The sequence below is a fragment of the Chionomys nivalis genome, chromosome 20, assembly GCF_950005125.1.
Source record: "Chionomys nivalis chromosome 20, mChiNiv1.1, whole genome shotgun sequence".
NCBI classification, from domain to species: domain Eukaryota; kingdom Metazoa; phylum Chordata; class Mammalia; order Rodentia; family Cricetidae; genus Chionomys; species Chionomys nivalis.
This window is the reverse complement of record NC_080105.1, coordinates 50,049,265-50,064,412: the sequence shown is the minus strand read 5'-3', so window position 1 is coordinate 50,064,412 and position 15,148 is coordinate 50,049,265. Positions and strand designations below refer to the sequence as shown.

Genomic DNA, 15,148 nt, shown 5'->3' with positions numbered 1-15,148 from the left:
ACCCATACACCTTAAGAGCTAACTCCAACCTATATTGCTGTTAGTACTTCCCTGGGCTCTGGAGTAGCGGCTGAATGGCCTACTCTGTACTGGGAAGCATACTGTGGAGGATATGCTTGATATCTATCTATCTATCTATCTATCTATCTATCTATCTATCTATCTATCTATCTATCTATCTATGGGGGAAGTTGAGACAGGGTTTCTCTGTGTAACTGCCCTGATTTTGTCTTGGAATTTGCTCTGTAAACCAGGCTGGCCTTGAACTCACAGAGATTTGCCTGCCTCTGCCTCCCCAGTGCTAGGATTAAAGGTGTGCACCACCACCACCCAGCTGAGGATATGCCTGAAATGTTTAAGTCTGACCCCCATGTTCAAGCATCTCTGAGTTGCAAAGTTAAGCCAAATTATTAGTTCAATAATACCAGATGGCATAACCAAGTATCATGAAGTTCCAACAAAGGTGTGCTTTTGAGAAAGCTGGTCAGGCTGACCTAGGACCAAATACTAAATTTGCTCTTATTAGTAAGCTTCCTGGAGCAAGTTCTTTAACTGCTGCCTCAGTTTCCCCACCAACAAGGCCTGGGTGCTGTTTGAAGTTCTAATAGTGCCTGAAGTTAGCACGGATCCCATGGGAGAAGGGCTGCTTACATCTGAGTCTCTAATTCTAGGAAGTGTTACTGTATATGGGGCACCTGAACATCTGGGTCTCTAATTCTAGGAAATGTTACTGTACGTGGGGTGCCTGGGCATCTGAGTGAGCGGCTATTAGTGGGGGTCCTGCCCAACTTTAGGATGGCCAGTTCACTACAGCAGTTCAGGACAACGTAACAGAGGGCGCAGTAAAAGGACCGTCAATGCACAGAGCCAGGGGGAGGGGATTGGTTCCCAGAGGTCCCACGCCTTCTGCCCACAGGCCACCCACACACCCAGCATCTTCACAAGGTTTACTTCCTGGAAGTTCCCCAAACTCATCATTTCGGAGTTATTTGCGACTAACTTATCTTCAGTCCCTCACTTCCCCCAAGGGTGGGTTGGCTCTACTGAGAGTCTAGGATAATGATTGTGAGGAATTTGGGAGAGATCTGCCTCTAAGGCAAAAAGTGGGTGAGGTCTGCCTCCACAGATAGCAAATGGTCACCAGGTCCTTAGCAGTATCCACTCTCAGCTTTCTTGACGGAAGGTAGATGTATTCTTGTCCAGATATTCTATTTCATCTCCCCTGGAGAGACACCCCTGCTTCATTAACATTCCTGGTTTCCTTAGTGCTTCTCAGTAAGTACAAGGACCTCTGTGTTCCCAGCACCTACCCTGTAGTTACCATGGCCCTCCTACTCCTATTCTTCAAGAGTGTAACTTCCCTAAGTCACAGCTGGAACCTCAGACTCAGTATTTCTGACACAATCCTCAAGAAAGCATTTGTTGAACAACAGCACCAAAAAGGTAATAGAACGATCACAGCTACTGTCAGGGCTGGCGCACGGGACGCAGTCACTGGTGGGATGCTAGGGCATCGATCTTCAGCACAAAATTAAAACAAAAACCTCCCTCAAAGGACTCATGAGCACAAGACCGTGGATTTGATTTTCAGCACGGTAAAAACAGAATAAAGACAGACAGGGACATGGGTTGTGAGAATTAAATGAGAGTGAACACAGAGAAATATAAAAATAATACATCTAGCACATAGGAAGCCCTGTGACTTTGGCTAAAGTCATTATCAGTGTAATTCACAGGAGGGCGGGTCAACACCTGCGAGGGCAGTTAACCAATCGCTCCAAGGAGAGGCACAGGTCTTGAATTTCATCTGGTCAGATAGAGACATTGCTCTCTCACAGGGACAGTGCAAAAGATAGGCCACGTCTCCTCCTCTGCTCTGGCGACCACTACCCAGTGTGTGCTGTCTTCACACCACGGATCAAATGCAGTTTTCACACTGTAAGAATTACCCATTCACCACCGTCTCTCCGCCCACCCATCCATCAGCCCACTCTTCTCTCATTTCTCCACACCCGAGTCTAAATGAATTTCACTAAAGGCACACTCAATAACAATGCTGGATTAACTCATTTCAGAGACCTGTACAAAAGGAGCAAGCTACTCCCCAATCCAGACTTCCAGACCTAAAGAAATACTCAAGAATATATACTAAAGCTGGGTGGTGGTGGCACACGCCTTTAATTCCAGCACTCAGAAGGCAGAGGCAGGCGGATCTCTGTGAGTTCAAGGCCAGCCTGGTCTACAAGACCTGGTTTCCAGGAGAGGCTCCAAAGCTACGGAGAAACCCTGTCTCGAAAAACAAAATAACAAAAACAAAACAATAACAAAAAAAGAATATAAAAATCAAGTATAGAAAAAAAAATCAAGTATAGGACCAGCTGAATGGCTCGGTGGGTGAAGGCACCAAGCCTGATCTCCTTCCTTCCCTCTCCCATACAATAATAAATAGGTAAATAAATAAATGTATTTTTTTAATTCAAGTACAAATAAGGCAAGATGAGTCACTGGGTAACAACACCTGCCTTTAAGCCTGATGACATGAGTTCAGTCTGCAGGACTCCACACACAGTGGAAAAAGAGAAATAACTCCAGCAAGCTGCCCCGACGTCCATTACAAACGGGTGCACACAGGCGCGCGCGCGCACACACACACACATTTAAATGATTCAAGTGCAAAGATCATGTCAACTTTGAAATAGGGAAGGAAAGAAAGCAACCAGCAGGACCACCCACCCACAAGGGAATCATCAACAGACTATAGGGGACACCTATGTCACTTGTGAAACATTCTGCAAAACATAGTTACCTGAAAAAAGTCGGAGAATATAAAAAGTGATTTCTATTAGGCAAGACGAAATATTTTAAAAAACAACACACCAACACACAAATCTTCAAGAATTATTCATATGCCTGAAACCTACAAGTTTCAGTAATATTTGCTGACAGGAGACATACGTGAAGAAAATAACTGGAAAACAGATCTGCTTTTCTTGTTAAATATTTCTGTACTGTTTGTATTTTTAAGAGATTGCATTAATTGACTACTTGTATTATTTAAACGAGTGCCCTGAAGCTACAAGACTTGGATGTAGACTATATGAGAAGCCAGGCTCCAGATCGCGACTAATCCACCCCCAGGTAAGAAGTTTTGAGCAACTAGAGCACAGTAACCCCACGCTCAGAGCCCAGCAAAGTGCCGGGATCTAAATGGTTGAACACCAAAAGTTCAGGGCACACTCGATCTCGAGTGCTTTTCCCCCAGACCACCCCTTGAGTTGGGGTGCGGAGGGGAACGTGTCCTCAGTCACGAGTCCTGGAGGAACCGAGGAGGAAAGCGCTTCGGGCAGGTGCGCACAGCGCGCGGTCTGAGGAAGTTAACTTACTTTCCGACCGGTCTCTTTGGCCGTGACCTGTCTCTCTTGCTCAGGCACCGTCCCCACAAACGCCAACTTCTTCCTGGGATCCATCCCGGAGCCCAAAGGTCACCTGGTCAGGGGACGGAAGAGCGACATTACAAGCCAGGGAGAGGAGGCGCGAAGACGCGCATCCGCGGTGCCTGGGGAACACCCGGCTCTGCGGACTCGGGGCAGCGAGGTCGGCGATGCGCCGGGGAGGAGCTGCAGCCCGGGGCCACAGCCGCAGGATGCCCGCTCCCGCGCAGCCCCCTCTCCAGCCCGCGTCCCGTTCCCGCGACCGCCGGGGACCCGCCACCACCTCTGAGAGAATGGACTCTGGACGGGAAGATCACCGCGCCGCCCGCCCGCACCTCCCATTGGGTCCCGACCTGGTGCCCGTTCCGCGGTGGGGGCGGGGCGGGGCGCCCGCGAGGGGGGCTTCCAGACTGGAGGGGGGGGCGAGGTCAGAGAAGCCGCTGTCCATCACAGGCCACGCCCCCCCGACCCCCCACGCCCAACACCGCCGTGGTGCGGCCCAAGTGGGCGGGCCCATGTGCGCCCCGCCCGTGGGAAGCGGCTCCTCGGCAACCAGTAGGAAGGCGTGTAGGCCGGAGGGGCGTGGCTAGAGCGCACGCTTCCTCAGGAGCCAATAGAGGAGAAGCACAGTCAAGCACTTCCGGGCGGCGAGGCTGGGGGTGGGCAAGATGGCGGCGGACGTCGGGAGCTGGCGGCTGTACGCGCTGCTGAGGTGAGGAGCGTGGTGGCCTGAGCTCGCGAGTGTCCCCTCCTTGGTGGAGATCCCTGAGGCCACCCAGCCGAGCTCCGCCGAAGGGCTTTCTTCGTCGTGCCTCAGTTTACCGCAGCCGTTAAGCGTGCCTCGCTGCTGGCCGAGCAGCTGTTTGCTTACCTGTCATTGCCGCTTCTCTCAGCTCCGCAAACCGATTAAGTCTCTGCTTCTTGACCCTCTGTTGGTTTATTTTTTTTCCTGCCTGATGTTTAAATTATAAATATGTTGGTTTTGTTTTTAGGCTAAATATCGTTTCCTTTGTAAATATTAGGAAATAGAAATAATAATAATAATAAATAGTAATTACCACTGTCTTGATAGTTGTATATTTCAAGATCTTCCTAACCTATGAAGGCCTGAGTTCTTTCAACATCTGTACTTTTGTGCAGGTTGAAATTTTAGAGCTAGCAGCCGGGAGGGTGGCACACACCCATAATCCCAGCACTCAGGAAGCAGAGGCAGGCGGATCTCTGAGTTCGCGGCCAGCCTGGTCTACATCCTGAACTGTTACACAGAGAAACCCTGGCTCGAAAAACCAAAAAAAGTAAAAAAAAAAAAAAAAAGAGAGAGAGAGAGAGAGAATTTAGAGTTAGTATAACGGCGGTTTGAAGAGCAGTGGGTGCATGCGTTCTTGCCAAAGTTTGTGTTACATCTTCGTTTTTGTACTTTCTGCTTCTAGTTCTAAAGTGATTATTAAAAATATGACTAGGCAGCCGGGCGGTGGTGGCGCACGCCTTTAATCCCAGCACTCGGGAGGCAGAGGCAGGAGGATCTCTGTGAGTTCGAGGCCAGCCTGGTCTACAAGAGCTAGTTCCAGGACAGGAACCAAAAGCTACGGAGAAACCTTGTCTCAAGAAATAAAAATATAGGGCTGGAGAGATGGCTCAGTGGTTAAGAGCACTGTTTGTTCTTCCAGAGGTCCTGAGTTCAATTCCCAGCAACCACATGATGGCTCCAAACCATCTGTAATGAGATCTGGCGCCCTCCTCTGGCATGTGGGTATACATGGAGGCAGAAAGTTGTATACATAATAAATAAATAAATAAATAAATAAATCTTTAAAAAAAGAAAAAAAAAGAAATAAAAATATATATATATATATATATATATATATGACTAGGCTAGTTCTAGCACATTCTTGTTTCATCCTGCTGTATGGAATGCCTCCAGCTCTGTCCTGTACATTGTAGTGGTTAACTTTCTGCATTATAGTGGTGATTTGATGACTAGTCCATAACTTTGCATTATAGTTACCTTTCTTTAAAGCCATTTGCTTAAATACGGGTAAATATTGGCTAGGAATTAAATGTTTGCTTGGCATGTATGAGGCCCTGAATTTAATCACCACCAGTGAGGTGGGGGGGGAGTATTAAAAGTAATTGAATATTTTATTATCAAACTTATAAGCTACAGAAATTCTCTCTGATACTAAGATATTAAGCAAATATATAAAAGTAAACTTTAATTTGTAGCCTTATTTTTAAATTGACAACAAATTGATTTTCACCTTTTACTATTTCAGATTTTTTTATTCACTGTTCTTTCCTGGACTAATAATATGTGGAGTTCTGTGTGTATATTTGGTCATTGTCCTTTGGATAATCAGGCGACATCTACAGAGGAGAAAAAAGTCAGTCTCAACCAGCAAAAACGGAAAAGATCAAACGGTGGTTGCCTTTTTCCATCCTTACTGCAATGCGGGCGGTGGCGGAGAGAGAGTTCTATGGTGCGCTTTGAAAGCCCTGCAGAAAAAGTAGGTATGCATCTTTCTTAGCTCATACACTACGTTGCTGCTTGCCTCCTAAGGTCATACTGAATTTTAGATTCCGCCCAGTGTTCCACAGCTGTCATCCCACCTCCTCCAGTGGCTAACCTGGGAGGATCAGCTGAGCCCTGAAGTTATAAGCCAGCCTGGGCAACATCAAGAGAACCACCTCTCAAAAGGAAAAAAAAAAAAAGCTAGCGTTTAAAACATGCTCTTATTTTTCAGATAAAAACACTAAGCTATGTGAACAAAACCTATGCGACTAGACCCGTCAACATCCCGTCATAGATGGAGAGGGGCTTCTAAGGCCCCGGCCATTCATGAGAAGCTAAAGGTAGTTAGTGTTTGCTGGAGGTGGGGGAGTTACAGTCCTTTGTGCTGCAGCCGCTAGTACGTTGCCCTTGTTTAACTAACTCTCCACCTGTGCTCACACGGGTGCCCCTAATTAAATGCCCACATACCAGAAAAGGACGTGAAGGTAGGAAGAAATTGGTTGGGATGGGGAAGATGGTAAGATATGGGGGCAAGGGATATGATCTTAGTGTGTATATATAATAACTTTGTAGAAAATAATTATATATGCTTATATTTGGTTTTATCAAGGCAGGGTCTCACTGTGTATCTCAGGCTGTCCTGTATTGCACTATGTAGACCAGGCTGACTTCAAACCCTCAGAGACCAGCCTACCTTTGCCTCCCAAGTTCAGGGATTTAAGGGCATGCATGCACCAATATGTCTGGCTGAAAATAATTTTTATAAAGTGTCTAAAAATATATAAATATTTTTGTATAAGACTTTGTATGGGGTTTGTATGAAACTTATCCAGGTAAGAACATATTCCCAGATTCCCTTAGGAAAACAACCCCAAATTATCTTAAATGTCTTAACTTTTTCCTTTGTTGGAATGCTTTTTACTGAGAAAGATTTACAGTCTTTACAAAAAACAAAATAATTAAACATATACTTTGGGTGAGCATTTGTGTATGCATGTGTGCTCATGCATGTAGAGTCCCAGAGCTAATGTTGGGTGTCATATTCAGTTACTCTGCTTTTTTTAAAGAAAGATTTATTTATTATATGTGCATAGTGTTCTTTCTACATGTATACCTATAGGCTAGAAGAGGGCACCAGATCTCATTACAGATGGTTGTGAGGCACCATGTGGTTGCTGGGAATTGAACTCAGGAACTCTGAAGATCAGGTGGTGTGACTACCAAGCCATCTCTCCCGCCTCGAAGTTTTTTTGTTTTTTTGTTTGTTTGTTTGTTTGTTTGTTTTAGTTTTTCAAGACAAGGCTTCTCTGTGTAACAACCCTGGCTGTTCTGAAACTCGCTTATTAGACCAGGCTGACCTCAAACTCACAGAGAACTACCTGCCTCTGCCTACTGAGTGCTGGGATTAAAAGCATGCACCACCACCGCCTGACCCAATGGCTGCCACTTTTATGTGGGTTTAGGGGCTGCAAACACTGGTCCTTACACTTGTGTGGCATGTGCTTTATCCACTGAGCCATCTCCTTGGCCCAAGTCTATAGTTTTGATATTATATTGTAATCAGTATATAATTATGTATGTATATATGTATATTACTTAGAATATGATTAAGAGAATTTGTTACGTTAGAATTAATTAAATAGCTGAGGAAATCTTTCTGAAAATTGGGGTACCATAAAAGGGAACAATATGTTTATAACTACTTTAAAACAAGGGAATTAATTTTTTAAAGATTTTATTTAGTTATTTTTATTTTATGTGTATTATTACCTGCGTGTATGAAAGTGCAAGATATGCATGCAGTGCCCACAGAGGCCAGAAGAGGGCATTGGATCCTTATGAGCCACCGTGTGGGCACTGGGAACCGAACCCAGGTCATCTCTGTAAGAGCAACAAGTACTCTTAACCTCTGAGACATGTCTCCAGAGCCAGGAATTAATTTCTTAAAGGAATGTGGTTAACTGTCCCCAGTCAGTTACACTTCTTTATGTAGATTTACATATGTGGGAGCAGTATTACAAATGAGGGGGGAAAATACTAAGTAATGCCTTAGAATTATGATTCTATCTATCAGGGCTGAAAGGATGGCATAGAAGTTAAGAGTGCCTGCTGCTCTTCCGGAAGACTTTAGGTTAGTTCCCAGCATCCAAACCGGGTGCTTCATAACTTCCTATAACTCTAGCCCTGAGGAGTCTAACAACTTCTTCTGGCCTCCAGGGTACCTACATACATGTAGCGTACACTCTTGGTAACATACAATACACATAAACAAAAATAACTCTTAAAGAATTATGATCATTTATTTCTTAAGACAGCTTTGGTGAATCTTAGGTTTGTTTTCTTAGTATCTCATTACTGCTTTATACAAGGAACCATGTAAAATAAGGGTGTATACTCCCCCACACACACACTTTGTCTTTTTTGTTTATTTTCTGATACTAAAGGTTGAACTCAGGACCTTGTGCATGATGGGCAAGTGCTCTGCAGCTAAACTACTTAAAGTAAAATGTTTATTATTTCCTTAAGAGTGAAAACCTCTTCTTGATATGTCAGGAATTTCTTTTGGAATTTGCTCCATTTAAAACCCATAGTAGAAGGAATGTCAAATAATTAGAAGACATGATATCTTAGTTTCATCAGATGACTATAACATAATATCTTAAACTGGATAGTTTATAAACAAGAGAACTGTACTGCTCCTAATTCCAGAGGTTGGGAAGTCTACAGTCCAGAGCCAAAGGATGTGATTCACTCATAGGTAACCTCTGCCTGCTGCATGTTCGTGCTGTGATGGAGTGAATGTTCTCCTTTAGTCCTCTTGTAAAGTCCCACAAAGGATGAGTGTAGTGCAGGGGTGAAGTGTATGTTATATATGCACAGGGGCCTGGGTTCAGTCTTCAGCACAATTCCTGCTATTCCCATTATGAGTTCTTTCCTTTTCATGCCACTCCGAAGCTTCAGCTGCAGAATGTGCAGGTCACAACCAAACTACAGCACATGGTCTCGTTTGAAATATTAAGTTAAAACCTCAAGGAAGGGTGGAGTCAGTGGTTTAAATGCAATAAATGAAAAGGGGTAGAAAACATTTTAGTATAAAAATAAGCTTGCTTGTGATTATGAGGAAATTGTAACATTTGCCTGAATTTTAACTGAAATTAATAATATTTTGTTTCAGGTATCCTGAAGCGGTTTATGTAGTGTATACTGGTGACAGTAACGTCAGTGGTCAACAGATACTAGAAGGTGCTTTCAGAAGATTTAACATCAAGCTAGTTCACCCAGTACAGTTTGTTTTCTTAAGGAAGCGCTACCTTGTGGAAGATCGCCGGTATCCCCACTTCACATTGCTGGGACAGAGTCTTGGATCCATTCTGCTTGGCTGGGAAGCTCTGATGCAGCGTGTTCCTGATGTTTACATTGACTCTATGGGATATGCTTTCACACTCCCTCTGTTTAAATATGTGGGGGGCTGCCGAGTTGGGAGCTATGTTCATTACCCCACTATCAGCACTGACATGCTCTCTGTGGTGAAGAATCAAAACACTGGATTTAATAATGCAGCTTTCATTAGCAGGAATGCTCTTCTCAGCAAAGCAAAGCTCATCTACTACTACTTATTTGCTTTTGTTTATGGCCTTGTTGGTTCTTGCAGTGATGTAGTCATGGTGAATTCCACTTGGACACTGAATCACATTCTCTCACTGTGGAAAGTTGGCCATTGCACTAACATTGTTTATCCACCTTGTGATGTGCAGACGTTTCTGGACATCCCCTTACATGAGAAAAAAGTGACCCCAGGACATTTGTTGGTTTCCATTGGCCAGTTCAGGCCTGAAAAGAATCACGCTTTGCAGATCAAAGCCTTTGCTAAATTGCTAAATGAGAAGGCACCTGAGTCACACCCTTCACTTAAACTTGTCCTTATTGGAGGGTGTCGAAACAAAGATGACGAGCTTCGTGTAAACCAACTGAGAAAACTGTCTGAGAATTTGGGCGTTCAAGAAGATGTGGAATTTAAAGTAAACATTTCATTCGATGAATTGAAGAATTACCTGTCTGAAGCAACAATTGGGCTGCATACCATGTGGAATGAGCATTTTGGGATTGGTGAGTTTTTCTTTTCAGCAAGTTGTTTGATACTGCAAGATATGCATTTAGGTCCTTAATTATTTTCATACTGCTATGACAAACACTATTACCAACACAATTTATAAAAGAAAAATTAGGGAGCTCATGGTTTCAGGATTAGAATCCATATTAGCAGCACAAAGCCATGCTGACAGAAAACAACTCAAAGGTTATATATTGTTCCACAACTTGGAGTCAGAGAATGTGCAAGTCTTTTGAAATGCCAAGGCCTGCCCCCAGTGACACTTTCAATAAGGTCACAGCTCCTAATCTTCCCAAACAAGTCCACCCACTGGAAACCACAAATTCAAATACATAAGCTTATAGAGAACATTCTCCTTCAAATCATCACAGTTGTTTCGATTGTTCTAGAAGCCTCTACTAAGGCTATAAGTCACTCTAATGAATCCTATAATATATGTACTTAGTCTGCCAGTTCTGTTCCCTTAGAGAGCCCTGACTAATACAGTGTGGCACAGGCAGCTGCAGATGTGGTGAAGATCGCTGGGGGAAAGTGTGAGAGCAAGAGGAGCCTCAGTAAAGAGCTGAGCAGGAGCAGGTGAGCAGGCAGAAGAGGGGGAGGCTACAGAAATGGTTATGGACTGTGCTTGCAAACATGAAACTGGGGTTTAGTGACAAAAAGAAAAGGAGCTGGGCTCCAGACTGCACAGTGGGGAAGGGAAGAGGCCACCAGTGACGCAGGAAAAGATGACTGGTAAGAGAACAGGAAGCCAAGGTAACCAGTGAGCACCTGGAGTCTGAGTACAGAAAGCATCATGGCTAGGTCTGTTTAGGAGAGGGAATGAAACAGGAGTGCAACTAGGGAAGGCCGGAGAGAGTAACTTACACCTTCACATACGTCTTGTGGCAAGCAATAACCAAAACTTACCCAACTCCACCTTGCTGTTGAACACAGGCAGCTGTGTGTTTTGTGAGCAGCAGCACACTTTAGTTCTCTAAGGTTGTTCACATTTTCATCTGCTGATGTTATTGAACCTCTTAAAACTTTATACTTTATGTTTTCTATCTTCTGATGCTTGTTCATCTTTTATCATCTTGGTAATATTGTCTAGTCTTCTACTTTGTGTAGTATATTCTCCCCCCCCCCCCCCACCCACTTCCCACTTTGAGACAAGATAGGGAGGGTTCCACATAGCCTAGCCACGCCTGGAACTTGCTGCATAACTAGGGATGGCCTTGAACTATTGATCTTCCTTCATCTACCTCCCAGTGGCTAGAAATATAGGTGTGCACCATCATTTGTAGTGTTTAATGTGGTACTAGGGTTCAAACCCAGGATTTCATGCATATGAGGCAAGCACTCAACCTTCTGAACTATATCCTCAGTCCCAGTGTATTGACTTCATAGAATATTTCTGTAGACCTCCATCTACATGTCTGTTTTAATCAATAGTGAAGCAACATTATTATGACACTTTGAAGACTAAAAGGCTTAAAGGAATGGGTATCCTGCTCACAGTGCAAGCATTAGTACCTAGGTTAAGTCCCCAGCACCCATGTAAAAGGCAGGTGTAGCAGCATGCCTATGGCTCCACCACTGATGGTGGAGTGTTATGGTGTCCCCCAACCATAAAATGATTTTCATTGCTACTTCATAACTGTAATTTTGCTACTGTTATAAGTGGTAAATATCTGTGTTTTCCAGTGGTCTTAGGAGACCCCTGTGAAAGGGTTGTTCGACCCCCACCCCCCAAAAGGGGTTCAGCCCAGAGGTTGAGAACCACGGCTCTAGTTGATGTTTAACTCACTGGCCAGACAATCTAAATAAAACAGTGAGCTCCAAAATCAGCGAGTGTCTGGCAGTCAGTGGAGAGCGATAGAGCAAGCTGAAGTTAACCTCTGTCTTGCGTGGGGGTACCTTCACAGGCAAGCACACACAAAAAAATCCTTAAAATTGTTTTATTTTGTATCATATTAAATAAGCAGATTCTAGACTCACAAATATTTAATCAAATGTTTCTAGATTTCAGAATTTTTTAAGATTTGTGTTCATCAAAAACTTAAAATTTTATGTGTTTTATTGTTGTTTCTTTCTCAGGAGTTGTGGAGTGTATGGCAGCTGGCACAATTATCCTTGCACACAATTCAGGAGGCCCAAAGCTTGACATTGTCATTCCTCATGAAGGACAAATAACTGGATTTCTGGCTGAGAATGAAGAAGGCTATGCTGAAACCATGGCTCATATTCTCTCTCTGTCTGCAGAAAAGAGACTTCAGATCAGAAGGACTGCTCGAGCGTCTGTGAGCAGGTTTTCTGACCAGGAGTTTGAAGTCGCATTCCTGTCTTCTGTGGAGAAGTTACTCACGTAATGCCAGATCTGTGCACATTCTAGCTACTTCGTACAAAGTGGAGCTGGGGTGTGGGTCAGTGGTAGAGCCTGTGCTTGATGTGTGCAAGATCCTGTGTTCCATCTCCAGCATCAGAAAGTAAAAGGAAATGCTTCATTTGAAAATGCTTTCACATGGAAATACTTTCTACGTTTATTCTCTGTTGTAATAAAGGCAACCTGAGCAATATTCTCAGCAATGTGTTTATACACATGGTAGTATTAAACAAAGTGGCAAAATTATCTTTATGGAAAAAGTAATCTCATATAGCTTAATTTACAGATTTTACATTAATATTTGGTCTCGATATCTGAACAGTACAATTCTTAAAGAAAAAATTACCAATCAAGCCAGGCAGTGGTGGCGCACTCCTTTAATTAAACCACGCTCATGGTGCACAAGTGCTTTAACCAGTGAGTGCTTTACCCCAACCCCAGGAGTCCTGGCAAACAACAGCATGGGTAACCCTTTTAAGTATACCTAATAATTTTCTTAAAAGGGAAAAGAAGCTTCAGACAGACATCTTAATCCTGGTCTAAAACATCAATCAAGAGATGGGGTAGACTGATCTCTTCATGGATGTGTACAGATATGTTGAACTCAAAACACAGGCAACAATCTTCCCCATAACTAGGTTTGTGTGGAAGCTGGGTTTTGTTTAGTGCTCACCACAGATCATTTCTGTGAGTTTCACATCCATTAACAGCCCCACCCACTGAAGGCTAAAAGTCAGCCTCAGTTCATTCAACAGAATAGGAAGCTAAGTTGCTTTTCTGAAGCATATCATATCATGGTGCCCACACAGTGGGGGTGCCAAGTGGTAGTTAGTATGCTGGGCTGGACCTGGCTTCACCCTTCACAAATATCCGACCTGCTAACACTGAAGCTATGCCTTAAGTTTTTTGATTCTTGGGTATTTCGTCTGAAATCAAGTTGATAATACCTTCAGAATTGTGATATAAGATGTGAAGTGTATGCAGCTACTCTGCAGATTAAGCATTGCCTTGGTAAAAGTAAGAACCAAAGATACAGTGACCTGGTAGGGGAAATGGTGTGTGGGGTGTGTATCCAGGGTGGTTTTTAGGGAAGGGGGGAGGAGGTAAATAATGGAGTAATGGAGAGAGGCCAGTAAAATAAAAATAAGGATGTCAGAAAAAGCCACCAAGAGTCATATTATTAAGCAATACCACCAAAAAAAATAAAAATAAAAAAACCTGTAATACATGTAACTCTGTAATTTTATGGCTAGTCTTTGAGGTAAAACTTGGCTATAGCTCACACAGCCTACCCATCTACACAAAATATTAGGACTAAAGATTATAGAAATTGGAATTTAAAAAGCAAGATGGGATGAAAGAAGAAAGAATTCTCATCTTCTTAACACTTTAACTCCAAAATTATTTTCATGTATCAAAAGCATAAAATACGGTTTACATGTATATTCTTTTCCAGTGTTCCTAAGAAGGTTCTACAGATTTATTTATTTTTTTACTAGATGTCAGGTATTGTGCACAATGTCAAGGCTCGTCTTTAACTGTCTCTAGGAAACCTGTGAGCAGCTGTTAAGTCCTCCACAGTTGTGACTTTTCAGCGGTCCACAGCAGTGGAGATTCACATTCCTATTACAGTACGTGAAGTCACAACTGTGAGTATATGTTCCATTGTCTGTACAATATATTTATAACTAATGTAATGTAGAGCTAGTGATACAAAATCCACTTGTAGCTAGATCTGACGGTTGATTTCTCTACTTCAATTAAAATATTTATATTTTTCCACTTCTCCTTACCCCTCAGACTCTCCTACCTCTGAAGTTCATGGTCTTAATTATTGCTACATGTGCATGCAAATAAATATGTAAATGCAGCTTCTGGGTCCCTTTGGTGTTGCTTGTCTGTATTGTTTTAGGGATGACCACTGGTATTAGATGACCAATTAGGGGGCTCATCCCTAGGGAAAACTAATTCTTTCTCACCAGTCTTAATTCCCTGTAGCTCTTAATCTATGAAAGAGGCTCTCAACCTGTGGGTCAAGACCCCTTTGGGGGTCGCATATAAGATCCTGCATAGCAGATATTTACATTACAGTTCATAACATTAGCAAAATTACAGTTATGACGTAGCAATGAAATAATTTTATGGTTGGGGTCACCACAACTTGAGGAACTGTATTAAAAGGTCACAGCATTAGGAAGGTTGAGAAACTTCATCTAGGGATTGAGCCATGTAAGATTTCCTTATCCACTTTGACTATCAACTGGAGTGGTCACTCTTCGGGTCTTGTTTAGGCATATTGTTGAGATTTTGTGGGTGTAGATTCCTCTGTCATATCTAGAAAATAAGAATATTACAACAGACTACGTGGTCCTCTGGCTCTTAAAATCTTTCTACCCCTCTCTTGTGTAATGTTCGCTGTACCTTAGATGTAAGGGTTGTGTTGTAGATGGATCAGTTGGGACTGGGCACCCCACAGCAGCTCTTCTCTACACTGGACCAGATGTAGCTTCCTATGATGGTCTCCATCTGCTGCAGAATGAAAACTACACTTACCCATGGTATAAAGATAGACATTTAAAATGCAGTTTCATAAACAGCAGTTTATGAAAGTGGCAGCAATATATTCTCCGAAATCTGTGACCTCACTAACCAGGCATGACATCCCTTCTCTTGAATGATCCTTCCATCCAATTTGGCAGCTATTGGTTACAACTAATATATAAGTACCACTGTTG

At 43.1% G+C, this 15,148-nt stretch overlaps 2 protein-coding genes across 3 annotated transcripts in view; one reads left to right on the top strand and one right to left on the bottom strand.

Moving 5' to 3' along the window:
* Atp7b (ATPase copper transporting beta) overlaps positions 1-3,467 on the bottom strand; it is a 69,168-nt gene extending 65,701 nt beyond the window's left edge. The window contains exon 1 of the mRNA XM_057752576.1: positions 3,384-3,467. Coding sequence (XP_057608559.1) covers positions 3,384-3,467 — 84 coding nt within the window. The remainder of the gene's footprint in view (positions 1-3,383) is intronic.
* A 617-nt stretch (positions 3,468-4,084) lies between these two features.
* Positions 4,085-14,234, top strand: Alg11 (ALG11 alpha-1,2-mannosyltransferase). 2 transcript variants are annotated; one of them, XM_057753185.1, is made up of 4 exons: positions 4,085-4,143; positions 5,705-5,935; positions 9,116-10,047; positions 12,128-14,234. In XM_057753185.1, exons 1-4 carry the CDS (start codon positions 4,100-4,102, stop codon positions 12,397-12,399), a joined length of 1,479 nt encoding a protein of 492 aa, XP_057609168.1. In that variant the 5' UTR covers positions 4,085-4,099; the 3' UTR covers positions 12,400-14,234. The 2 variants fall into 2 exon arrangements, with proteins under 2 accessions (XP_057609168.1, XP_057609169.1); XM_057753186.1 differs by lacking the exon at positions 12,128-14,234 and adding an exon at positions 10,519-10,581.
* Positions 14,235-15,148: the final 914 nt, after the last annotated feature.